The sequence below is a fragment of the Dipodomys spectabilis genome, unplaced genomic scaffold (assembly GCF_019054845.1).
Source record: "Dipodomys spectabilis isolate Male_0828 unplaced genomic scaffold, ASM1905484v1 ptg000108l, whole genome shotgun sequence".
Lineage (NCBI taxonomy): Eukaryota > Metazoa > Chordata > Mammalia > Rodentia > Heteromyidae > Dipodomys > Dipodomys spectabilis.
In genome coordinates, this window is record NW_024870785.1 from 20,732,117 (window position 1) to 20,759,215 (window position 27,099).

The 27,099-nt window shown below is 47.5% G+C and overlaps 2 protein-coding genes across 4 annotated transcripts in view; one reads left to right on the forward strand and one right to left on the reverse strand.

Annotated features, from left to right (window-relative positions):
• Positions 1-1,177: 1,177 nt before the first annotated feature.
• Positions 1,178-19,662, forward strand: Lctl (lactase like). The gene is made up of 13 exons (XM_042687403.1): positions 1,178-1,295; positions 2,586-2,749; positions 4,085-4,172; positions 4,916-5,025; positions 6,392-6,520; positions 6,619-6,714; positions 8,407-8,461; positions 9,253-9,414; positions 11,666-11,940; positions 13,588-13,714; positions 14,834-15,033; positions 16,005-16,068; positions 18,991-19,662. The coding sequence occupies exons 1-13, from the start codon at positions 1,178-1,180 to the stop codon at positions 19,104-19,106; spliced, it is 1,704 nt and encodes a 567-aa protein (XP_042543337.1). The 3' UTR covers positions 19,107-19,662.
• The window catches only part of Zwilch (zwilch kinetochore protein), a 41,579-nt gene continuing 33,680 nt past the window's right edge, over positions 19,201-27,099 (reverse strand). For 2 of the 3 annotated variants that reach the window (XM_042687402.1, XM_042687400.1), the window contains 3 exons: positions 26,842-26,937; positions 25,315-25,427; positions 20,888-21,145 (listed from right to left, as the gene is read on the reverse strand). In XM_042687402.1, coding sequence (XP_042543336.1) covers positions 21,057-21,145; positions 25,315-25,427; positions 26,842-26,937 — 298 coding nt within the window. In that variant the 3' untranslated portion in view covers positions 20,888-21,056. Of the gene's footprint in view, positions 19,225-20,887; positions 21,146-25,314; positions 25,428-26,841; positions 26,938-27,099 lie in introns of those variants that run through there. The other variant, XM_042687401.1, reaches the window with a different exon arrangement.

The following is a 27,099-nucleotide window of genomic DNA, read 5'->3' on the forward strand; positions in this document are numbered from 1 at the left end:
CTGGGTGAATAAGGGAGGGTGTCTGACAGATAAACACCCGACTTGGTTGAAGGTGCTGCAGGAGGTGCTTGTAGGATTCACAGGGAAGAATTAACCAGTTCACAGGTCAGGCTTCCAGTTGAGGGATCCACAGCAAGAGAACAGTAAAACAGGGAATGTGAGGACTGAGTTCAGGGGCAGGAATAGGGATTGCCTACAGGAAAGGCAATTACAGGGTGGAGGCCAGAGTGAAGTATGGATACAAGAGTCCCAAGAGCCAGGCACCAGTGGCTCACACCTATAATCCTAGCTACTCAGGAGGCCGAGATCTGAGGATCATGGTTCAAAGCCAACTCGGACAGGAAAGGCCAGGAGACTCCTCTCCAATAAACCACCAGAAAACTGTACGTGGCACTGTGGCTCAAGTGGTAGAGTGCTCACCTTGAGCTGAAGAGCTCAGGGACAGTGTGCAGGCCCAGGGTTCAAGCCCCGACACTGACAAAAACAAGAGTCCCAAGAGAAGAGGCTGAAGTGGGAAAATCTACTTTAATAAATCACAGAGATTTCCATGCAGATGTCAGTCCAGCTGACGGTGGGAGATCAGGTCTAAAGGATCAGAGGACTGGCCCCCTGTCCTGTCTTTGCTGCCCATCTACCCTGGGAGGGGGCAGCTGGAGGCCCAGGGCCCAGGGCCAAGGGCATTGCTGAGTCAGGCGGCATTGCCAGCTCAGCACTCCATCAGGCCCCTCTGTGAGGATCAGGCCATGGGCCACACCCCCCAACCAGAGCCTTCTCTGTGCTCTCGCGCACACTGGATCCGGGAGAGCAGGGGATCTGGAGTGTCGGGCTCTGAGGACAATCCTGGGTGAGCTGCCTGGGCTGGGTCAATAGGAAGGAATTCACCCTGTCGGCATTGGACTTGGAGCTCCCCTGGGGCAGAGCTGGAGGGAGGGGCTGGAAGGGTGGGGGCTGGGTCTGCCTCTTCAGCCCAGCTTGGGCAGATAGGCTGGTTTGGAGCCTTAACTCATTCAACCCAGTGCTTGCTAGGCCTGGCTTGGTCTCCTGTTCAGTGTCCCACCAGGGGTACACATGGGCCCATCTGCGGGTACAAATCAAGTGTCCTTCACTTGTGTCCTCCCCAGTCTGGCCAGTGACCTGCACAGGTGCTTTTCTCCAGTATGGAGGAGGCCTGGGCACCATGAAGCCACGGTGGGTGCTCACTCTGTGGTGTGTGCTCCCGCTGGTACCTGGGCTGGGAGCCACAAGCAAGAGGTCCCCAGAAGATGCCTCCTTCTACTATGGAACTTTCCCGCCTGGTATGTCCATTCTTCTGCTCATCTGTCTCCAAATGTCTATCTGTCTGACCATCTGATTGTCTGTGGCAAGGAATTTGGTGCTTTTAGCTTCCTGACTGATAAGAGACACATACCTCCATGTAACTGTTGTAAAATATGTTTCTAACACATTGTGTGTGTGTGTGTGTGTGTGTGTGTGTGTGTTTGAATCTAAGATTTCATGCACGCTAAGCAAATGCTCTATCAACTAAGCTACCTTCCCCAGCCCCTAGATTTTTTTTTTTTGCCAGTCCTGGGACTTGAACTCAGAGCCTGGGCACTGTCTCTGAGCTTCTTTTGCTCAAGGCTAGTTCTCTACCACTTCTTGAGCCACAGCACCGCTCCTGCTTTTTCTGTTTATGTGGTACTGAGGACTTGAACCCAAGGATTTATACATGCTAGGCAAGCACTCTACCACTAAGCCACATTCCCAGTCCTAGATTTCTTTCTTTTGTTTTTTAGTCAGTCATGGGGTTTGAACTCTGGGCCTGGGCGCTGTCCCTGAGCTTTTCAGCTCAAGGCAAGTGCTCTACCACTGAAGCCACAGCACCACTTCCAGTTTTCTAAGTGGTTTATTGAAGATAAGAGTCTCACGGACTTTCCTGCCCTGGCTGGCTTTGAACTGTGATCCTCAGATCTCAGCCTCCAGAGTAGCTAGGATTACAGGCGTGAGCCACTGGTGCCTGGTTTAAGATTTTTTTTTTAATTACTAAAATGTATACAGATAATGAATAGCAAGATGAACTAAAAATTGTGTCTCCATTTTTTTATTTTTGAGGGGGGCCAGGACCTAGGTTTGAACTCAGGGCCTCACAATGGCTGGTATTCTACCACTTGAGTCTCCTCCCTCCCTCCAACCTAGCTTTTTGTTTTGTTTTTTTTTTTGGGGGTCCGGCGTGGGGCCTGAACTCTGGGCCTGGGCGCTGTCCCTCAGCTCTTCAACTCAAGGCTAGTGCTCTACCACTTGAGCCACAGCGCCACTTCCGGCTTTTTTTCTTTTTGCTTATGTGGTGCTGGGGAATCAAACCCAGGGCCTCAGGCATGCAAGGCAAGCGCTCTACCACTGAGCCACCTTCCCAGCCCCAACCTAGCTTTTTGCAATCGATCCTCTGTATCTTAGAACCCTAAGTAGCTTGATTCTCAACATGAATCACTGGCTCAAAAATGTTTTCAATGAACCCAATGCCAGGGAGCCAGGGAAGTTGGGGGAGGGGGGGGTGCCCTGAAGCGGGGAGGCACAGCTCTGGGTGAGACAGGTGGCCCATGGCCCAGGCTTCTCCTGGGGTGTGGGCAGTTCTGCCTACCAGATGGAGGGCGCCTGGGACCAGGACGGGAAAGGAGCTAGCATCTGGGACGCCTTCACGCACAGCGGGCCAGGGAAGGTGCTCGGGGACAGCACGGCAGACGAGGCCTGCGATGGCTACTACAAGGTTCAGGTGAGTGGGGGCTGGGTGGGGGGTGCTGTGTGCCAGCCTGCCAAAGAGTCGGGGAATCTGTTTGACAAGCAACCTGATGCTATGCCAAACACCCTGTATCTAACCAGCTGGGTGCGAGTGGCTCACGCCTGTAATCCTAGCTACTCAAGGAGGCTGAGATCGGAGGATCCAGGTTCAAAGCCAGCCCAGGCCATAAAACTCCTGTTGCCAGTTAAGTAGGCGAAAGCTGGAAGTGGAGGTGTGGCTCAAGTGGTCGACAGCCAACCTTGAGGGAAAAAGCCAAGCCATAGCATGAGTTCAAGCCCCACTATGGGCACAATAAACAAACAACAAAAACCCATCCTGTACACAATGTGGCCAAAGGAGTCTGAGATGGAGGAGGAGGACACACAGGGCTCCCCTGAGTCCAGCAACGGAGGTCAGAGTTCTCTGAAGGCCTGGTCCCTGCCCGTGGCTTGCTTGTGACCCTGTGTAGGGGGTGGGACTAGCTTCTCCGCAGCCCCTTTCTTGGATTGGCTTCTTGGGGGATTCATACTCAAGTTTATTAGAATACTCTGCTAGGCCGGCCTTCCTTCCTTCCTTCCTTCCTTCCTTCCTTCCTTCTATCCTTTCTTCCTTCCTTCCTTCCTCCCTTCCTCTCTCCCTCCCTCCTTCTCTTTCTTTTTCTTCTAGTCTTTTTTTTTTTTTTGGGGGGGGGGTCCAGTCATGGGCCTGAACTCTGGGTCTGGACGCTGTCCCTCAGCTCTTCATCTCAAGGCTAGCCCTCTACCACTTGAGCCATAGCACCACTTCCGGCTTTTTTCTTTTTGCTTATGTGGTGCTGAGGAATCGAACCCAGGGCCTCAAGCATGCAAGGCAAGCGCTCTACCACTGAACCACCTTCCCAGCCCTAGTCTTAAAGCCTGCACTCACAGCTTGGGTGCTGTCCCTGAGCCTTTTTTTCGTTGTTCAGAGCTAGCATTCTACCACTTAAGCCACAGCTCCACTACTGGCTTAAGTGGCTTAAACCACTAGCTCCACTAGTGGTTTTAGAGATAAGTCTCTGAGACTTTCCTGCTCAGACTGGCTTCAAATTGCAATCCTCAGCTCTCAGCCTCCTGAGTAGCTAGGATTAGAAGTGTGAGCCACAGGTGCCAGGCTGGGCTCTGCTGGGGTGTTCTAAGCGCCCCACCCCCACCCCACAGCACAGCCACAGGGGGGAGGTGTTGTCACCCCTATTCCGCACAGAGGAGGCAGATTTTTCCTCTCCCACTTAGAGCCTTGGTGGGGCTGTAGGCTCTGTGGCCTCTACTTTCCCCTCCGGCTAATCTGGTGGCTTCGCCCCTGTCTCTACAGGAGGACATAGTTCTGCTTCGGGAGCTTCAAGTTACTCACTACCGATTCTCCTTGTCTTGGCCCCGGCTCCTGCCCACCGGCATCCGAGGTGAGCCAGGGCAGTCCGGGGAGGTTCTGCAGGGACACCACAGTGTTGGGAGTGGAGATTCTGCAGGGAATGGAGCTCCCAGGCATCTGAAAGGCCCCCTGGGAAGCAGATGGCTCATGCCTGTTATCCGAGCTACTGAGGAAGCTGAGATCTGAGGATTGGGGTTCTAAGCCAGCCCAGAGCGGGAAAATCTGAGAGACTCTTATCTCCAATGAACCTTATCCAAAAAGCCACAAGTGGAGTTGTGGCTCAAGTGGTAGAGCACCAGCCTTTGAGTGCAAAAGCAAGGCTAGGCCCTGAATTCAAGCCCCAGAACCAGCTCAGAAAGAAAGGATTCTCTATAAGACACATGATGCTGGTAGGCCAAGGGTCCCGGCAATTTGTGAAGAGCCCCAGGGCCCAGGATTGCTGCATCTAGAAGGTAAGGCTGACATCCTTTCTGGTAGAGTCATGTTCTCCTCCTCCTCCTCCTCCTCCTCCTCCTCCTCTTCCTCTTCTTCCTCCTCCTCTTCCTCTTCCTCCTGTTCCTCCTCCTTCTCCTTTTTGGCAAGTCCTGGGGCTTGGACTCAAGGCCTGGGCACTGTCCCTGAGCTTGTTTTGCTCAAAGCTAGCATCTATCCCTTGAGCCACTTCCAGCCTTTTCTGTGTATGTAGTACTGAGGAATGGAACCCAGGGCTTCATGCATGCTAAGCAAGTGCTTGACCACTAAGCCACATCTCTAGTCCATCTTCTTTGCTTGCAGCTGAGCAGGTGAATGAGAAAGGGATCAAGTTCTACAGCAATGTGATCGATGCCCTGCTGAAGAGCAACATCACCCCCATCGTCACCTTGTACCACTGGGACCTGCCGCAGGTGAGGGCCAGGCAGGCTCGGGGGAAGCTTGGCTCAGCAGGGAGCCGGAAGCCTGGTATGGAGACACACGGTGGCCAGGGTGGGTCAGAGACGGGGGTCTGGGCTCTGTGAGTGAAGACTGAATGACTTGTAAAGAATGGAACTTTAGCAGGGCTTGGTTGGGGTATGCCTATAATCCCAGCACTCAGGCATCTAAAGCAAGAGGATCAAAAATTCCAGACCAGACTGGGCATTATAGTGAGATTCTGTCTTAAAAATAAACAGCTGGATGCCGGTGACTCGTGCCTATAATCCTAGTTACTCCAGAAGCTGAGATTTGAGGATCCTGGTTTGAAGCTAGCCTGGGCAGGAAAGTCCAAGAGCTTCATCTCTAATTAACTACCAAAAGCTAGAAGCAGAGGTATGCCTGAAATGGTAGAGCATTAGCTTTGAGCAAAAGCAACTCAACTTGCTAGGCTGGCCTTGAATCTCAATCCTCTAGATCTCAGCCTCCCTAGAGCTAGTTTGGCTCCCTCCTGCAGCCCAGGCTTACAGGCCTCTTGGTGGCTCAACCCACACACAAACCTATCTCCAGTCACCTGGGCTCCACATTGGAGGTCCCCAGCTGCCCGCCAATCCTAGCCTTCTCCAAACTCACCTGCTCTCCAAAAAAGTAGGGGTCCCACTCTAACCTAAAGGCATCTGTGCAGAGGTCAGGTTTCCAAGATTTGTCCTTGAGGAAATGCTAACGGGTGGGCTCTCTAACTTACATAGGGACCTCAAAATCCCCAGTCAGACTTTACCCTTCCTTCCTTCCCTCCTTCTTTTTCCATTTCAGGCTCTTTGGTAGTTAATTGGAGATAAGAATCTCAGGAACCATGATCCTCAGATCTCAGCTTCCTGAGTAGCTTAGAATTATAGGCTTGAGCCATTGACATCTGGCTCTCATTTGTTTTTTGTTTTGTTTGTTTTTAAAGGATTTTCTTTTGGGGGGGGGAACTGGGGCTTGAACTCTGGGTCTGGGCACTGTCCCTCGGCTTCTTTTGCTGAAGGCTAGCATCTACCACTTGAGCCACAGCACCACTTCCAGCTTTTTTGAGTAGTTTATTGGCGATAAGAGTCTCACTGACTTTGTTGCCCCGGCTGGCTTTGAACCCTGATCCTCCAATCTCAGCCTCAGAGTAGCTAGGATTACAGGTGTGAGCCCAGTAGAAGATCTCACTATCCAAATGGCAGGTAGGTTCCTTGCAAGCAGAAGTCTCCCACTTCTTGTCTCCCACTTGGGTGTTGTCTGGTTTGTAGAAAGTACTTCCTCTGTCAGATTGTTCAAGGCCTCATCAGCTCCAAAGTCTCTCCCTGGGGCTCCAGCTTCTCTCTGTGTTGGCAGCTGCTCCAGGTCAAATATGGTGGGTGGCAGAATGTAAGCATGGCCGGCTACTTCAGCGACTATGCCAACCTGTGCTTTGAGGCCTTTGGGGACCGAGTGAAGCACTGGGTCACTTTCAGCGATCCTCGGGTAAGCAGGGTCCCTCTTCACGTGGGGAAGCCAGGGGTGGGAGGGGGCTCTCTGCTCCTTCCCACTGGTGGTATGGTCCCCACTTGCTGTTCCCATAGGCGATGGTGGAGAAGGGCTACGAGACGGGCCACCACGCTCCAGGCCTGAGGCTGCCCGGCACCGGCCTGTACAAGGCAGCACACCACATCCTCAAGGTGAGCCTGATCATTGATCTTTGTAGGGAGCGGGGAGAGGCGGCTGGGCTGCAGGGCAGGGAGGCATCTGCCCCAGGAGTCTGAGCCTCTGCGGATCCTCTCCAGCTTGCATTCACGTCACTATAACTGACATGTGTTAGTGTGTGTGTGTGTGTGTATGCGCGTGCATGCCACACTGGGGCTTGAACACAAGGCTTAGGTACTGTCCCTTAGCTGTTTTGCTCAAGGCTGGCTCTCTACCACTTGAGCCACAACTCCATTTCTGGCTTTTTGCTAGCTTATTGGAGATGAGGGTCTCCTGGACTTTCCTGCTCATGGCTTTGACTTATGATCCCCAGATCTCAGCCTTCTGAGTGGTAAAGATTCCAGGCATGAGCCACTGGGGCCCAGATTATAGTAGTCTAATGGGTTCACATTCTCCTGTGTACCTGTGCATTGTGTTACCTGTGGGTCCATAGTTGGAGGGATAGTGATGGGAGGAAAGGGCTGAAATCTTCCATGAGCGATGAGGCTGTCCACAGAACGAGGTGGCTGTGTGACAGCAGTTGTCATAAGCATAAGCTAAGTGGCAGGAGGAAATTAGGTCATTTATAGGACCTAGATGTGGATGCCAGTGATGGTGACTGAGGCTCAGGGCACAGACCCAAGGGGATTGGCCCCAAGGGACACTTAGCAGAAAGTGGGCGATGTGTTAAGGTTGGGAGGTCACTGGTGGACAGCAGACGCTCAAACTCATGGCATTCTTTCTACATTTTGCTCCTTTTTTTTGTTTGTTGTTTTCTCGCCAGTCCTGAGGCTTGAACTCTTGGTCTGGGCACTGTCCCTGAGCTTCTTTAGCTCAAGGCTAGCACTCTACCACTTGAGCCACAGCTCCACTTCAGTCTTTTCTGTTTATATGGTACTAAGGAACAGAACCCAGGGCTTCATGTATTCTAGGCAAGCATTCTACCACTAAGCCACATTCCCAGCCCTGTGAATTCTTTTTTTTTTTTTTTTTTTTGGTCAGTCATGGGGCTTGAACTCTGGGCCTGGGCACTGTCCCTCAGCTCTTCAGCTCAAGGTTAGCACTCTACCACTTGAGCCACAGTGCCACTTCTGGCTTTTTCTGCTTATATGGTGCTGAGGAATCAAACCCAGGGCCTCATGCATGGAAGGCAAGCGCTCTACCACTGAGCCACCTTCCCAGCCTGCCCTGTGAGTTCTTAAATGGAATATTTAAAAGGTAGAGCTGTGAACATGTCTATAATAATGCAGGTGGCTGGGCTGGGAAGTTGGCTCAGTGGTAGAGCGCTTGCCTTGCATGCATGAGGCCTTGGGTTCAATTCCTCAGCACCACATAAGCAAAAAGAAAAAAGCCAGAAGTGGCACTGTGGCTCAAGTGGTAGAGCGCTAGCCTTGAGCTGAAGAGCTGAGGGACAGCACCCAGGCCCAGAATTCAGGCCCCACCACTGGACCCCCCCCCCAAAAAAAAAATTCAGGTGGCTTTTCAGACTTTCTTATCTATGAAAGACAGGTTTAAGTGGTAGAGCTCTATCTAGCCTTGAGCAGAAAAGCTCAGGGACAGCGCCCAGGTCCTGAGTTCAAACCCCAGGGCCAACAAAAAAGAAAAAAAAATAGTTAAGTAAGGTCATCCCAGTGGTGAGGGGGAAAGAACTGGAGTCAGCCAGCTATGCATCCCTCCTCCTCTTTCAGGCCCACGCCCAAGCCTGGCATGCTTACAACACCACGTGGCGCAGCAAGCAGCATGGTAAGCCCCACTGCACATGGGAGCAGACATGTGGTACTCAGGGTTGCAGGTGGGAGGGGGGAGGGTTCCAGGCCAGCCTAGGCCTCATAGGGAGAGCTTGATTTTGAAGCAAGGCTCAGGTGATAGACTGTCAGCCAATGAGTGAAAGCATCAGTTCAAGAGTCTGAGTCAGGTGCTGGTGGGCTCACATCTGTCATCCTAGCTACTCAAGGGGGGGAGCTATGAGGATTACAGTTGGAAGCCAGCCAGGGCAGGACATTCCATGAGAATGCAATGAATCACTGTGAGTGCTGTGGCTCAAGTGGTAGAGCACTATCCTTGAGCAAAAGGAGCTCAGGGACACTGCCCAGGCTCTGGATTCAAGCCCCAGGACCAGCAAAAAAGGAAAAAGTTTGAATCCTGGTCTTTGACAAACTTTAGATAATAGATACAAGCTCCCAGAAGCAATGTCACCCCACTTCCTAGCCCCCTTTTTCTTTTAAATATATTTTTTATTGTAAAGATACTGTGCAGCAATTCTAGCTACTCAGGAGGCTGAGATCTGAGGATCATGGTTCAAAGCCAGCCTGGGCAGGAATGTCCAGGAAACTCCTATCTCCAATAAACCACTCAGAAGACCGGAAGTGAAGTGGCGCTGTGGCTCAAGTGGTAGAGCACTAGCCTTGGGCTGAAGAGCTGAGGGACAGTGCCCAGGCCCAGAGTTCAGGACCTACAGTTTCATGAGTAAGGTAATAAGTAATTTCCTACCGAGCATTGTTACCCCCTACCCATCCCCCCTTTTCTTTCTCAAGGTGTGGTGGGGATTTCACTGACCTGTGACTGGGGGGAGCCTGTGGACATGAACAGACTCAAGGACCTAGAAGCAGCTGAGAGATACCTACAATTCTGCCTGGGCTGGTTTGCCAACCCCATTTATGCGGGTGATTATCCCCAAGTCATGAAGGATCATATTGGTAAGCCAAGCTACTACACTGTTTTTATTGTTTTGTTTTTTCTGGTTAATTGGAGATAAGAGCCTCACTGACTTTCCTGCCCTTTAGACTTTCCTGGCTTCAGACTGCAATCCTCAAAGCTCATTCAGCCTCTTAAGTAGCTAGGATTTTAGGCATAAGCCACCAGTGCCTGTCCTCACCACTGGGATGACCTTACTTAGCTATTTTTTCCTTTTATGTTGGCCCTGGGGTTTGAACTCAGGACCTGGGCACTGTCTCTGAGCTTTTGGGTCAGTCGTGGGACTTGAACTCTGGGCTTGGGTGCTGTCCCTGCACTCTTCAGCTCAAGGCTAGTGCTCTACCACTTGAGCCACAGCACTACTTCTGGTTTTCTGGTGGTTAATTTGAGATAAGAGTTTCAGGGCCTTTCCTGTCCTGGCTGGCTTTGAACTGCAATCCCCAGATCTCAGCCTCCTAAGTAGCTAGGATTACAGGCATGAGCCACTGTACCCAAATATTTTTAAAATATATATAATTTTATTATTATTCAGGTGTTGTACAGAAGAGTTAGCATAAGTCGGGTAATGAGTATACTTCTTTTTGGACATTGTCACCCCTTCCTTTGCTTTCCCTCACCCAGCCCTGTCCACAAGTTACATAGTTCATTTTCTGCATAGTATATGCTGAAAATCCTGACTGAATTTGTTTACTCTTCCTCTCTCCATTTCTGTGTCCTATTGCCTCCCCTAAAAAGAAGAAAAAAAAAAAAAAGCAAAAACACCACTACCACCAACAGTAACAACAAAAAAAACTGTTTCCATTTCTTGGAATTTTTTTTTGTCAGTCCTGGGGCTTGAATTCAGAGCCTAGGTGCTGTCCCTGAGCTCTTTCGCTCAAGGCTAGCACTCTACCACTTTGAACCACAAGCTCCACTTCCAGTTAATTGGAGATAAGAGCCTCACGGGCTCCTGCCCAGCTGGCTTTGAATAGAGATCATCAAAATTCATCAGAATAGCTAGGAGTACAGGCATGAGCCACTAGTGCCCAGTCCTGAAATTCTTTTTTTTCTTGCCAGTCCTGGGGCTTGGGCACTGTCCCTTGAGCTTTTTTTGAACCACAATCCTCCTGAGTGGCTAGGATTACAAGTGTGAGCTACCAGCACCCAGCTCTTTCCTTTCTTTTCTTGCCAGTCCTGGGGCTTGAACTCAGGATGTGGGCACTGTCCCTGAGCTTCTTTTGCTCAAGACCAGCACTGTACCACTTCCAGCCTTTTCTGTTATGTGGTACTGAGGAATCGAAACCAGGGCTTGATGCACGCTAGGCAAGCATTCTACCACTAAGCCACATCCCCAGCCCCCAGTATTCATTTTGATAAATAGTATTTTAAATGTTCAGAAGATTTATGCCTTTGGGTTCCTCCCCTCAGGGTATCCTCCTTTTGTCTAGGTGTGAATGCCTAGCGTCCTATAGATCATATCCAGTTGTATTTTGAATCTAGATTCTGAAAATGAGAAAAAAATGTGTGGTTTGTCTCTCTGAGCTTGGCTTACCTCACTTAACATGATTTGTTCTAGGTCCATCCATTTCCCTGCAAATTATGTAATATTATTCTTTCTAATGGCTGTGTAAAATTCCACTGTGTATAGATACATTTTTCAGATCTACTCATCCAGTGTAGGGCATCTGGGCTGCTTCCACAGCCATTGTGGAATATTGCTATTGTGAATATTGCAGCGATGAACATGGATTTGCAAATAGGATTTTGCTTTTTTGACAGTAGCTGTCCTGGTAGGTGTAGGTGGCGTCTCATTGTAGCTTTGGTTTGTATTTTCTAATGAATAGTGACTTCAAGTATCTTTTCATGTGCTCATTGCTTATGTGTATCTTTGGAGAAATGTCTATTCAAGTCCTTCCCCCCCACCCCCTTTTTTTGGTGCCAGTCCTGGCACTACCCCTGAGCCTTTTATATCAAGGCTAGCGTTCTACCACTTGAGCACAGTTCTATTTCTGGCTTTTTAGTAGTTGATCGGCGAGAAGAGTCTCATGGACTTTCCTCGCCTAAGTTGGCTTTCAACTGTGATCCTTAGATCTCAGCTTCCTGAGAAGTTAGGATTCTAGGAGTGAGCCACCAGCACCTATTATGTTATCTGTCTTGAAGAACAAGGAAAATATTTTATGTCAATGTGGTAGTTTCGTCACAGAATATAACAATAAGTGATTTCTGAGAAAAACAAACAAACAACCCTCCAATGTCCCTCTTGCCTCTGGTCAGGAAGGAAGAGCGCAGAGCAAGGGCTGGAGATGTCCCGGCTGCCCGAGTTCTCCCTCCAGGAGAAGAGCTACATGAAAGGCACAGCTGACTTCCTGGGACTGGGTCACTTTACAACAAGATACATCACGGAAAGGCACTTCCCTTCCCGCCAGGGACCCAGCTACCACAACGACCGTGACTTAATAGAGTTTGTTGACCCCACCTGGCCAGATCTGGGGTCCAAATGGCTCTATTCTGTGCCCTGGGGATTTAGGAGGCTCCTGAACTTTGCTCAGGTGCGTAGCATGCTAACCTACCTACCTACCTACCTAGCCTGGCAGTGTCACAGCACCACAATCTATAATCCTGGCTCCTCAAGATGAAGGCAAGAAGACTGAGTGTTTGAGGCCAACCTGGGAACAGTTAGGGAGACTCTATCTCAAAAACAAAATAGAGCTACATGCTGGTGGTTCAGGCCTGTCACCCTAAACTACATAAGGAGACAATGTGAAGCCAGCCAGAGCAGGAAAGCCCATGAGACTCATCTCTAAATAGTCAGCAGAAAGCTGGAAGTGGGGGGCTGGGAAGGTGGCTCAGTGGTAGAGTGCTTGCCTTGCATGCTCGAGGCCCTGGGTTCAATTCCTCAGCACCCCATAAGGAAAAAGCCGGAAGTGGCACTGTGGCTCAAGTGGTAGAGCGCTAGCCTTGAGCTGAAGAGCTGAGGGACAGCACCCAGGCCCAGAGTTCAGTCCCCACGACCGGACCCCCCCCCCAAAAAAAAAAAAAAAAAAGCTGGAAGCAGAGCTGTAGCTCAAATGGTAGAGTACCAGTCTTGATCAAAAAAGCAAAAGGATAGTTCCCTGGCCCTGAATTCAAACCCTAGTATAGACATGTATGTGCACGCACGCACACACGCGTACACACACACGTGCACACACGCACACACACACAGTAAATCACAAGGCTGGGAGGGCATGGTGTGGTATACACAAGGCCCTAGGTTCAACCTGCTGCCAAAGACAGTTACATCTGTTTTTAACTCCTCAGTTACATCCTGTATTTAAACTCAGGTGATTACATTTGAACACTGAGGGACAATGAAATCCAGCTACCCATGCTGGACCCTAGCTTCTGAGGGCACTACACACAGGCCTAGCATAACAAGGCCTAAGGAGACTGACCATTCCTACACGCACAATCAGCCCTAGAATTTTTTCTTGTGTGCCAGTCCTGGAGCTTCAATTCAAGGCCTGGGCACTGTCCCTGAGTTTTTTTTTTTGCTCAAGGCTAGTGCTCTACCACTTGAGCCACAGCTCCCCTTTTGGCTTTTTGCAGCTTCATTGGAGATAAGTCTCACAGGGGGCTGGAGATGTGGCTAAGTGGTAGAGTGCATACATGAAGCACTGGGTTTGATTCCTCAGTCCCACATACACAGAAAAAGCTGGAAGCGGTGCTGTGGCTCAAGTGGTAGAGCATTTGCCTTGAGCCCAGAGAGGCTCAAGACAGTGCCCAGGCCCTGAGTTCAAGCTTCAGGATTGGTTTAAAAAAAAAGTCTCACAGATTTTTCTATCCAGGCTAGCTTTGAACAGTGCATCTCAGATCTTAGCCTCCTAAGTAGTTAGGCACAAGCCTCAGGTGCCTGGCTAGCTCTAGGTTTTTTTCCTTGCCCTTCTCACCTGAGATAGAAACACATGGAAAAGAACAAGACAGGAAGTACATTTCCCCTCCAGCCAGGTCAAGTTATAGAAAAAGATACTCAATATATTCTTCCACAGAAACTCTACACCTCCAGTTTCATTCGTCTCTAAGCTGACATACTGTGTGTCAATGTGCACTTCATTAGAATGTGGAGCACTGTCTTTCTGTGGTCAAGTGAGCCTGTGGCCCAGAAACCCACCTGTGCATCAGTCTTGAAGCTGTTCATTACTGTGGCTCCCTTTCAGACCCAATATGGCAGTCCCCCCATTTACGTGATGGAAAACGGAGCCCCTCAGCAGTCGCATTGCACTCAGCTGTGTGATGAGTGGAGAATCCAGTACCTCAGAGGCTACATTAACGAAATGCTGAAAGGTGAGAGGCGACCTACTCCCCTCCACACCTCCTATTTAGTCTAGGCAAAACTCGAGAGCACCTATGAGCAACTAAAACTTGCTTTGACATCTCAGAAATTAAAGCAGGGCACCAGTGGCTCACACCTACAAGCCTAGCTTCTCAGGAGGGTGAGATCTGAGGATGGCAATTCGAAACCAGCCCATACAAGTGATGAACGGAGAGACTCATCTCCACTTAACCAGACAAAAAACAAAAAGACAGAAGTGGCGCTGTGGCTCAAGTGGTAGAGCACTAGCCTTGAGTGTAAAGCTAGGCAAGACGCATGAATTCAAACCCCAGTACTGGCACCAAAAACCCTCCACCAGAACAATAGAAGTTTGGTTTTGTTTTTTCCCGAGTCCTGGAGCTTGAACTCAGGACCTGAGCACTGTCCCTGAGTGTCTTTTACTCAAGGCTAACACTCTACCACTTGAGCCACAGCGCCAATTCCAGTTTTTTCTGTATATGTGGCACTGAGGAATTGAATCCAGGGCTTCATGCATGCTAGGCAAGCACTCTACCACTAAGCCACATTCCTAGTCCTAGAAGTTTAATATCACCTGCACAATGCTGTTTTTGTTGTTGTTGGTTGTGGGGGTTGAACTCAGAACCTGGGCGCTGTCCCTGATCTTTTTCATTCAAGGCTAGCACTCTACCACTTGGAGCCACAGCACCACTTCCAGTTTCCTGGCAGTCAGACTTTCCTGCCTGGCTTTGAACCTTGAATCTCAGATCTCAGCCTTCTGAGTAGCTAGGATTACAGGTATGAGCCACCAGTGCCTGGCTGTCATCCCATTTTTAACAGATTTTATTTACTAAGAAAAATAGTATTGTGTTAGGCCAGGTGCTGGTGGCTTACATAATCCTAGCTACTCAGGAGGTTGAGATCTGAGGATCATGGTTCAGAGCTAGCCCAGGCAGAAGAGTGCATGAGACTCTTACCTCCAATAAACTACTTAGAAAAAGCCAGAAATGGCACTGTGGCTCAAGTAGTAGAGTGCTATCTTTGAGCAAAAGAAGCTTAGAGACAGCTCCCAGGCCTTGAGTTCAAGCCCCAGGACCAGTAAAAAATAAAAATGGGATGATGTGTTTTTACAGCTATCAAAGATGGAGTTAATATAAAAGGGTACATTTCCTGGTCTCTGCTGGATGAGTTTGAATGGGAGAGAGGCTACGCAGATAGATACGGATTCTACTACGTTGAATTTAACATCAGGAATAAGCCTCGCTATCCCAAGGCTTCAGTTCAATACTACAAGAAAATTATCATGGCCAATGGATTTCCGAATCCTCGAGAGGTAGGACAAATGTTATTGTTTCTAGATTTCCAGAGATAAGAACTGAGGTACACGGGGTTGAGCAATGGACTCTCCTCTTTTCTCCAAGACGACTTATGCTGTATGTCTCGTCTCCTGTTTCCCCTGCCTCTCTTGCTCATTTGCTTACACTGGAGTAACATGATCCAAAATTCAGTCCCTGAAGACATGGCTAGAGGTACACAGGTGTGTGTTAGGCTCTGGGTTAGCACAGGGCTAAGTCAACAGAGACATCTAGTTAAATGTAATCCTAAAGTCAGCTTCATGCATACGCTACATGTTCTTCAACATACAGAAAAGTAATGTGCCAGACGCCAGTGGTTCAGACCTGTAATTCAAGTTACTCAGAAGACTGAGACCTGAGGACCACAGTTCAAAGCCAGCCTGGGCAGGAAAGTCTGGACAAGTCTTATCTCCAATTAACTGCCCAAAATCCCAGAAGTGGAACTGTGACTCAATGGTAGAGCGTGGGCTGTGCGCACAAAAAAGCTCAGGGAGAGGGGCTGGGAAGGTGGCTTAGTGGTAGAGTGCTTGCCTTGCATGCATGAAGCCCTGGGTTCGATTCCTCAACACCACATCAGCAGAAAAAGCCGGAAGTGGTGCTGTGGCTCAAGTGATACAGTGCTCACCTTGAACTGAAAAGCTGAGGGACAGCGCCCAGCCCAGAGTTCAAGCCCCATGACTAATTAAAAAAAAAAAAAAGACTGGAGGCCATGATGGAACAGGAAGAACTCACTGCCTCAGTTGTTCCAAAGGCACTATATTGAATGATCTTCAGAACTCTTCCTTCACTTCTTTACCCCCATGCATAAGAAATGAGCAAGATGGACCAATTCGTTTAAATGACAGGAAGATTATTTAAATGTTTAATTTTGTCCCATGTTTACTGCAAAAATAATTTTCAATTGCAGAATATTAGTGTAAAAATTATTTACTAGGTGGGTTTTTATTAGGTGGAAAGTTGGCGCCTTGAAGCCTTGGAAACTTGCTCTATCAACAACCAGAGGCTTGCTACAGGTGAGTATATGTTAGTTCTTTTCTTTGATAATTAAATTCCATGCAGAAATATATATAAATAATATTGCCAAAATCCTGATCAGAATGCAGACCAATCTAAAGTCAACCTTCCCAAGCCACTTTTATTTAAAATTGGATTTTTTTCCCTTCACTTTAAAAAAATGTCTAACTTAGTTTTCCAAACATTTTATTTACTGTCATTTATTTTTTGTGGTGCTGGGATGAGACTGGCTTTTTGCTGGTAAATTGCAGACTTTTATTTCCAATTAATCACAGAAAAAGCCAGAAGTGGCACTGTGGCTCAAGTGGTAGACTAGCTATCCTTTTAGCCAAAAAATCTTATTAGAGACAGTTGGGCGCTGGTGGCTCACACCTGTAATACTAGCTACTCAGGAGGCTGAGATCTGAGGATCGAGGTTCAAAGCCAGCCCAGGCAGGAAAAGTCCATGAGACACTTATCTCCAGTAAACCACCAGAAAACTGGAAGCAGTGCTATGGCTCAAGTGGTAGAGCACTAGCCTTGAGCTGAAGATCTGAGGAACAGCACCCAGGACCACAGTTCAAGCCCCATGAGCAACCAAAAACAAAAAACAGAGACAGGACCCAGGCACTGAGTGCAGCTCCAGGTCTGGAACACACATACACTCAGGAAGCTGAGGCAAATTGTGAGCTGGAAGACAGCCTGGGCTAGATAGTAAGACCCTGTCTCAAAGCCAACAAGACCCAAGACAATAAATAAATCTATAATTTTTTTTTTTGGGTCCGGTCATAGGGCCTGAACTCTGGGCCTGGGCGCTGTCCCTCAGCTCTTCAGCTCAAGGCTAGCGCTCTACCACTTGAGCCACAGCGCCTCTTCTGGCTTTTTTTTTTTCTGCTTATGTAGTGCTGAGGAATTGAACCCAGGGCCTCATGCATGCAAGGCAAGCGCTCTACCACTGAGCCACCTTCCCAGCCCCCAGTATAATTTTTTTTTTTTGGCCAGTCCGAGGGCACTATCCCTGAGCTCCTTTTGCTCAAGGCTAGAGTTCTATCACTTGAGCCACAGTGTCACTTCTGGCTTTTTCTGTGATTAATTGGAGATAAGTGTCTCACACTTTCCTGCTCAGGATGACAAAACTGACTTCCAACTGCAATCCCTAGATCTCAATCTCCTGAGTAGCTAGGATTATAGAGGTGAGCCACCAGCACCCAGTCCAAGATAAATATTTCAACCAGTCTATTTTTACTTTTTGAATTATACTGTAAATTGGTATACCTTTTTTTTGTCAGTCATGGGGCTTGAACTCTGGGTCTGGGTACTGCCCCTGAGCTCTTTAGCTCATGGCTAGTGCTCTACCACTTGAGTTACAGCACCACCTCTGATTTTCTGGTGGTTTATTGGAGATGTGTATCGTGGACTTTCCTGCCCAGGCTGGCTTTGAACCGCGATCCTCAGATCTCAGCCTCCTGAGTAGCTAGGATTACAGGTGTGAGCTACTGGCGTCTGGCTACCTATCATTTTTATTGAAGTGGGCTTGTGGGAAGAGGGCAAAGTCAAGTATTACAGTGTATGGAATGAAGAAAAGGTCAGAACACTTATACTCACTCATTTAGCAAGTAATTATTATTATTGTTATTATTTTTTTAATTTTTTTGTCAGTTGTGGGGCCTAAGCTCTGGGCCTAGGCGCTGTCCCTCAACTCTTCAGCTTAAGGCTAGCACTCTATCATTTGAGCCACAGTGCCACTTTTGGCTTTTCTGCTTATGTGGTGCTGAGGAATCAAACCCAGGGCCTTATGCATGCAAGGCAAGCATTCTACCACTGAGCCACTTTCCCTGCCCTTAGCAAGTAATTATTAAAAGAGTCACTATCACCTAGAGATCTAGGGGTTATTTTCTTTATTCAAGTCCTGGAGCTTGAGCTTAGGGCCTGGGCGCTGTCCTTGACCTTTTGTGCTTAAGCCTAGCACTTTACCACTTGAGCCACAACTCCACTTCTGGCTTTGTTAGTTAATTGGAGACCAGTCTCATGGACTTTTCTTACCAAGCTGGCTTGAATTGTGAGCTTCATATCTGTCTCCTGAGTAGCCAGGATTACAGGTGTGAATCTCCGGCACCCTGCTTCTAAGGGTTATTTTAAGACCTAGGGATATAGGAATGAACAAAACCAGGGCCCTACCTTCATAAGTCATTTCTTATGAAGTGGGATTAAGGAGGTCAGAGATGCAGAATAACCAAGCTGTGACTGTGTGAGGAGGTGCCGGCATCTCAGTGGGGCGAGTCAGAGAAAATACTTTTTCTGCTGCAATAAAACCATCTTTAATGTAGTATCCCAAGTACAAAGTACGACACCAAATCCTTCCACTCCAGTTCCTTTTACAGACCACGCACCAACCTCCCCAGCTGCAGAACCCAAATCAGCTTAATGCAGTCACCACGCAGATGTCTGTGGAGTCTGGGAACTGCACAGGAACATGGCTGTCGGCGAATCAGGAGCCCAGCTGACAGCCCCACCGTGGGCATTGAATCAGGGGCCCCATTTTCCAAGGAGCATTCTGTCACCCTACTCCCTGCCCACAGAGAAATGACGGGTACATGGAATATGGCAGCTACTATCCTGCGATTAATAGGCGCCTTAAATACTGGCACACATCTGCTTTACTACAGTAATGTGGAAGGAAAGATGTAGGCATTCCATGCTTTCTAAGCTATTTCAGCAACTTACACATGTTTTGGTGTGATGGTGCGGGGGATCAACCCCAAGGCCTTTATTCTACCTCTGAGCTGTGCCCCCAGTGCTGTTCAGGTTGGCGTTGAATTTACCAGGATTCCTTTCATAGCTAGTGATTGAGTTCGGCAAACGTGTTGGTGCCATTTGTCCAGTTGTCCCCGTGCAGTTAGGAGCAGCAGGAGGAAGCCTCTGCGATGGTTGTTGTATTTCAGAGCCCCTGCGCCGCCACCTGCACCTGCTTTCGGAGATCGTGGTTCCCACGGTGTGCGTCCTCTGTGTGCTCACTGCCGCCCTGCTGCTCATGCTCCTCCTCTCCTGCCACCGCTGACGTCACCCTATTGCCTCCCCCTCCCCCCCCAAACGGTGCCTATATGTCCGTTTGCAGTCTGTGAGAATTACTTGTTCCTTTCTTTCCCCCCCCCGCCCCGCCCTCTTTTTGGTTTGTGCTGAGATTTAAGAATTAGAAAATAAAAGTAAGCATGGATAAAATAAAAAGCATCTGGAATTTCACTTTTCCAAAAGTCAGTGTTATTATTTCTGCTATATATTACGCATGGATTTTCATTTTATAAAAATAAGACCACAGCGTAGAGTTCTGTGACTGTAATTTGTACATTTGTCCAGCAAGATTGGCTTAAGGCATAGACAGCTACCATCTCAGCACTGTCCTACGGTGTAGACTATTAGCCAACCAGGAAAAGGGGTTACTAGTAGGCCAGTAAGTGAGCATACACACTTTACTGAGAGAAATTACTTGTGCTAAGTTTATTCTTTAACCAGTGAGATAGTGCAAAGAAGCATTATAGACTATCAAAAACAATTTATTAAAATAAACATTAGGGGCTGGGAAGGTGGCTCAGTGGTAGAGCGCTTGCCTTGCATGCATGAGGGCCTGGGTTCAATTCCTCAGCACCACATAAGCAAAAAGAAAAAAGCTAGAAGTGGTGCTGTGGCTCAAGTGGTAGAGCGCTAGCCTTGAGCTGAAGAGCTGAGGGACAGCGCCCAGGCCCAGAGTTAAGGCCCCAAGACTGGACCCCCCCGCCCACCAAAAAAAAAAAAAGGAAAAGAAACATTACGGCTGGGCACTGGTGGTTCACACCTGTAATCCTAGGTAATTGTATTTGGAAGCTGAAATTGAAAGCCCCATCCCAACCAACAGCTGGACATATGTGGTGGTACATGCCTATTATCCCAGGTGAGACTGGGAGAATTAAAGTTCTATGCCAGCCTAGTAAAGAGTTTGAGACTTTACTTCAACAGTAAAAGATAGGCATGGTAGTGTACACCTGACACCCCAGCTACGACAGAAAGTAGAAATAGGATCGTGGCTCAGGTCAGCAGCCAGATGCTGCTGGCTCAAGCCTGTAATCCCTATTAATTTTTTTGTTTATACTTTCTCAAATTCAAAATATTTTGAAAAGGTCATTTATGTCTAGGGCTTAGTCCTACAGTCGAGCTGAGGTAAAACTGTTTTTAAGAAAAGTGTACATCCAGGTACCAGTGTACACCTAGTAATCCCTTACTTAGTGAGTTGTGATCATAGGATCGTGGTTCAAAGCCAACCTGGTGGAAAGGTCTGTGAGATAGTGAGATAAAAGTCTCATGAGGGGCTGGGAAGGTGGCTCAGTGGTAGAGCGCTTGCCTTGCATGCATGAGCCCCTGGGTTCGATTCCTCAGCACCACATAAGCAGAAAAAAAAAAGCCGAAAGTGGCGCTGTGGCTCAAGTGGTAGAGTGCTAGCCTTGAGCTGAAGAGCTGAGGGACAGTGCCCAGGCCCAGAGTTCAGGCTCCACGACTGATAAAAAATTAAAAAAAGATAAAAAAAATAAAAGAGTCTCATGGGGCCATGCCCTGGTGGCTCATGCCTGTAATACCAGCTACTCAGGAGGCTGAGATTTGAGGATCACAGTTCAAAGCCAGCCTGGGCAGGAAAGTCTATGAATCCCTTATCTCCAATAAACCAACAGAAAACCGGAAGTGAAAGTGGTTCAAGTGGTAAAGCACTAGCCTTGAGCTGAAGAGCTGAGGAACAGAACCTAGGCCCAGAGTTCAAGCCCCACAACCAACAACAAAAAAAAAGTCTCATGGACTTTTCTGCCCTGGCTGGCTTCAAATCACAATCCTCAGATCTCAGCCTTACTGAGAAGCTAGGATTATAGGTACAAACCACTGGCACACAGTTAACTTGACATTTATGACCTAGAAATAGCTAAAACATTAAAGAATTTAACATAGGACCATGTATTTGGAGAAAACACAGATATACCTGATAGGGGAGTCACTTGAAATGCACCTGGCTGCAGGTAACCATGGTAGTGAAGGGAGTCCTTTCTTCCAGGCTTCCATTGAGTGTTAGTTCTGAAAAATCTGCAACCAGAAAGAGTAAGATCAGAAGTGTCTAACCCTTTTCTTTCCACATTTCTGCCTCCAGCACTATTGCTAAGAACCACTGGGGGGCAGCACTGTACTGGGCACTGTCTTCCAACCCACTAACTACAATTACAACTCTTCCAAATGCAGCCCAGTGTGCTTCTCCCTAGGGTACTCACTCTGCTTTTGATGTCAACTGTTTTACTCTAAAGTATGACACCACTAAACATCTTGAGAAATGATTTTATTTTATTTTTTACCTAACTGCTCAGTCCAGTGAAATAAAAAAAATTATTTTTTTCCTTTTGTTATTTTGTGCTAGTATTGGGGCTTGAACACAGGTCCTCACATTCTCAGCTAAAATTCTGTATATTTTTGGCACAAAATAAGTAATAATGAGCTTTAATATTTACAAATTTACAATTGGGTCTGTCTGAACAGCTCCTGTCCTTTACAAATGAGATCTTTCTTCCAGAGTGGGTCTTGTTTTGGGACAAGTCACTGAATAATTTCTAAACAAATATGAAGAATATATGATGGACCAGGCACTGTTGGCTCACACCTGTGATCCTAGCTACCCAGGGGGCTAAGATCTGAAGATTGTGGTTCAAAGCCAGCTTGGCAGGAAAGTCTGTGAGACTCTGACCTCTAATTAACCACCAGAAAACTGCAAGTGGAGCTGTGACTCAAAGTGGTAGACTGCTAGCCTTGAGTGAAAAAGCTCAGGGACAGCGCCTGAGTTCAAGCCCTACAATCAACCAAAAAAAGAAGAATGTGATGGCCCATGCTATAATCCAGCTACTTAGGAGTCTCAGATCAAAAGGATCATGATCTGAGCAAAAACTTCATGAAACTCCTCACTCAGCTAGTTAAAAACAACTGAGCATAGTGGCACATGCCTGTCACCCCAGCTATACCAGAAAAGCACAAAGATGAGCCTGTCAAGCAAAGTTGTTTTAACGTTTAAAAAATAATTTTTTTTTTGAGCAACATGTCAAAAAGATTAGGAAAGGGTGTCTCAGCTTATAAGCATTCCCTCTTAAGAGATTCATTAATTTCCCAGTGCTGGGGGTTAATTCAGCTCAATGAATGGCATAGGCAGACACAATGCCTCTAGTTATGCCCCAGTCGCATTTATTCTCCCTGTTATGAAATAACATAGCACTTTGCAAAACTGTATCACACTTATCTTTAAAGCATTAAAAAAAACATAAAGTAATACACGTTTCCTTAACAAATGGAGCCAGCAAGTACAGATAAAATTTCAGTGGTTTTCAACTACAGTTGCATACAGAGCCACCTAGAGGACTTTATGAATGGCTGCCATGTCTAGTTCTAGCCCAGAAAGCCCTAATTTCCTGGCAGGGGCAATAGAACTTGGTTGTTTTTCAGTGCCAGAGATCAAACCCAGAGCTTGGTACGTTCTTGGCAAATGCTCTACCATTGAGCTATATCTCCTGCCTTCCATTTGGCAGTACTGGGACTTGAACTCAGGGCCTTAGCTTGATAGGCAGTGTTTTACCACTTAAGCCCCATGCCCTTAGCCTTTTTCTTGGCTTTCAGTTATTCTTTGAATAGGGTTTTAAGCTTTTGTTTTTTTGTTGGTCAGGAGGCCTGAACTCTGGGCCTAGGTGCTCTTCAGCTCAAGGCTAGCACTCTACCACTTGAGCCACAGCGCCACTTCTGGCTTTTTCTGCTTATGTGGTGCTGAGGAATCAAACCCAGGGCCTCAGGCATGCAAGGCAAGCGCTCTACCACTGAACCACCTTCCCAGCCTGGGTTTTACATTTTTGCCTTGGGCTGGCCTCAGATGGTAACCCTACCACAATCCTCCAGTCCATGACTGGGAGTAGCTGAAGCCACACAGTTGTGAGCCACCATGCCTGGCTTCCTACATGAGAATTGTGGGGTTGGGGTGTGGGGGATGTGTGTCTTGTTAACTTCTTATTTCTGCCTGGGCTGGCCTTCAACTGTGATCCTCCTGCCCGCAGCTTCCCAAATACTGGGATTACAGATGTGAGGCACTTTGCCGAGCTGCAATAAAACTTTACAAGCTCCTGGATGACTCTACTATTCAATTAATACTGAGAATCTCTGCCTTAACTATTCCACACCTCAAGACTAAAGTTTGGTTCCAGACTTTTTTTAAATGTCTGTTTGGCTACAGTAACTGATACTGTAACCAATAACCTTGTTCATAGGATTCTTTGGACCTATCTGGTTATGTGTAGAATAAATTCCTATTAATGAAATGCTAGGTTAAAAAATGAGTTCTTTCCTGATTCTGGTAGACAGCGCCCCCCAGAGGCTGTACAGTTTCACACTTGAACTGGCAATGTGTGCACGTAACTAGCTGCCCCACATTCTTGCCAGCACAGTGCCATGAAATTTTTGGGCATATTTTTTTGTGGTGCTGAAGATCAAACCCAGGGCTGCATGGTATGTTAGGCAAGCACTCCAACACTGAGTCCCCAGCCCTGACACCCCACTTCTTGATCTCTGCTACTTGGTAGACAGAAGTTTGCCTTTTTCTTTGTATGGGTGGGATTGAACACCTCTAAGAGTAGACAGTAGTAGGGGAGGAAGCAAGGTCTCCAATTCCTGGCTCAAGTACTTATTTTTTGTCAGTTGTGGGGCCTGAACTCTGGGCCTGAACACTGTCCCTCAGCTCTTCAGCTCAAGGCTACTGCTCTACCACTTGAGCCACAGGGCCACTTCCGGCTTTTTCTGCTATGAGGTGCTGAGGAATCGAACCCAGGGCCTCATGCATGCAAGGCAAGCACTCTACCACTGAGCCACCTTCTCAGCCCCTCAAGTACTTTTATTTTTAAGATGACATTTGAATTTCTAATTTTTTTCTTTTTATAGACTAGGGAATTTATTCCCTTTTCTGAACATGAACTATAAGTTTATTGTCTTGGTTTATTGTTGGTTCATTTGATTCTGGCATTTTTTGCCATATAGTTTTTTTCTATGGTTGATTTATTGTGTGTGTACATGTGTGCCAGCCCTGGGACTTGAAATTAGGGCCTGTGCTCTGTTCCTGAGCTTTAGTCTTCTACCACTTGTGCCATAGCTCCATTTCTGGCTTTTCTACGTAGGCTGGAATCCAACCATGTTCCTCAGATCTCAACCTCTTGAGTAATTAGGATTTTTTTTTTTTGGGTCTGGTTGTGGGGCCTGAACTCTGGGTCTGGGCACTGTCCCTCAGCTCTTCAGCTCAAGGCTAGCACTCTAATACTTGAGCCACAGCGCCACTTCCGGCTTTATTCTTTTTGCTTATGTGGTGCTGAGGAATTGAACCCAGGGCCTCAGGCATGCAAGGCAAGCGCTCTACCACTGAGCCACCTTCCCAGCCCTTGAGTAATTAGGATTACAGGTGTGGGCCACTGGCACCTGGCTCTCTCTCTCTCTCTCTCTATATATATATATGTTTTTGTCGGTTGTGGGGCCTGGGCACTATCCCTCAGCTCTTGAGCTCAAGGCTAGCGCTCTACCACTTGAGCCACAGCGCCACTTCCAGCTTTTTCTGCTTCTGTGTGCTGAGGAATCGAACCCAAGGCCTCATGCATGCAAGGTAAGCATTTTATCACTGAGCCCCCTTCCCAGCCCTATGATTTTTTTTTGCTGTTAGTCATGGGGCTTGAACTCTGGGCCTGGGCACTGTCCCTCAGCTCTTCAGCTCAAGGCAAGCGCTCCACCAATTGAGCCACAGCGCCACTTCTGGTTTTCTGGTGGTTAATTGGAGATAAGAGTCTCAACTTTCCAGCCTGGGCTGGCTTTGAACTGCCATCCTCAGATCTCAGGCTCCTGAATAGCTAGGATTACAGGCGTGAGCCACCGGCGCCCCGCTATTACTTGCTTTTGAACAGTGCATGGTGGAAAATATAATACAAGTGACACGTCACACTTTTCAACCCACTTCTTACACCCATGCTCCCACTGCTTGCCCACATTCAATAAAATTTGTTCCTCTGCCAAAGATAATAACTTGAATCTTTCTAAGCATTACACTGGCACAGAAGGCATACCTCTTCTAAAAATGCTTCATATCTGCATGCAGGGAAATTGACTTATAACTGGATGCAAAAGCTGTACGAATAACCCCTTGCAATGGAATGAAGTTTCTGTTCTGTTGGAATGACTCATCAGGACAGATTACTAACCAGGTTTGTGAAAACTCAGGTGCTCTACAGGTGCGCTCTCACTCAGCTGCCAAGCTGTTTTAATCTTCTTTTGACCACTACTGATTTCCACTCTCCATTTCTGTGGCTTCTCACTAAGGAAAAAAAAATAGCAAAAGAAAAAAATTAAAACAACAGCACAACCAACAGTTATTTCCTTTCTTCCTTCTGTAGTTTTAGTGAAGTCTTAGAGATGAGACGATGAAATAAAATAAGGGCAGAGGAAGGGGGAGGGGGAATTGGGGGAAAGGGGGAGATGGGAAGGGGAAACAAAGGAGGAGGCAACAATGCTTGATAAGAAATGTACTCATTGGGGCTGGGAAGGTGGCTCAGTGGTACAGCGCTTGCCTTGCATGCCTGAGGCCCTGGGTTTGATTCCTCAGCACCACATAAGCAAAAAGAAAAAAGCTGGAAGTGGTGCTGTGGCTCAAGTGGTAGAGCGCTAGCCTTGATCTGAAGAGCTGAGGGACAGCGGCCAGGCCCAGAGTTCAGGCCCCAGGACCAGACCAAAAAAAAAAAAAAAAGAAATGTATTCATTATCTTGCCCATGTAATTGTAACCCCTCTGTACGGTATTTTCACACACACACACAAAATTAGGGCAGAATTCTACATCTTAGAAACTAAGGGAAAAAAGAGATGCAGGGCTGGGATGTGGTTCAAGTGATGTAACACTTGCCTAGACAGTACAAGGTCCTGAGTCCAATCCCTAATACCAGCAAAAGAGAAACAAAAAACAGGTTCAAGAAAGCCATAGACCAAGCCAGGTGCCAATGGCTCACACCTGTAATCCTGGCTGCTGAGGAGGCTGAGAGCTGAGGATAGTAGTTCAAAGCCAGCCAGGACAGGAAGTCTGTGAGACATTTATCTCCAATTAACTAGCAAAAAAAAAAAAAAAAAAAAAGTGGAGCTGTGGTTCAAGTGTAAAAGTGTCATGAATGAAACTTCAGCGTCTGAGTGGATGACCAATCTATCGCCTTAGGTCCCCCTTACCAACCCCTAAATTCTTCTTTCACAGCCATTCCCTAGACTTTGTTGTCCTAATACTGATTACTTTTCTCCCAGTCATTTCTCCTCTATTCCATGAAAGATGCAAATGGAGAGACAAAGGAAAGACTAGAAGCTTAAGAGTCTAAGAAAGGGGCTGGGAAGGTAGCTCAGTGGTAGAGTGCTTGCCTCGCATGCATGAGGCCCTGGGTTCGATTCCTCAACATCACATAAGCAGAAAAAGCTGGAGGTGGTGCTGTGGCTCAAGAGGTAGAGTGCTAACCTTGAGCTGAAGAGCTGAGGGACAGCGCCCAGGTCCACAGTTCAGGCTCCACGATGGACAAAAAAAAAAAAGAAAGTCTAAGAGAGAAGATGCAAAGTCTAGAGGAAGGGGTGAACCATCAGACTTCGGTCAAACTATTCAAACATGAAAGGGCACTCATCATAAGCTCTCCTAGAGCATGGATGCCAAGACTGCTAAGAATCAGGGCTGGAGTTTAGGTCTAACAATTAAACTGCTTACCTTTGATACAAATTTTTTACTGCAGCTGGTCTGACTGGCAGCTGAAAAATGTGTTGCTCATCCAGAGGATTTTGCTTATAATACCTTATGCAGGATCTAAAACAAATAAAATCCTCTTAGAAAAAAAAAAGCCAATATGGACTTTCTAGTCTAAAGCTCATAAGGAAAAACTGTATTGAGTACCACTAAATATAATGTCAACAAGAAACGATTCCAGAGCCACAGAAGCAAAGAACAAAGCACTTCCCAAACAAAAAC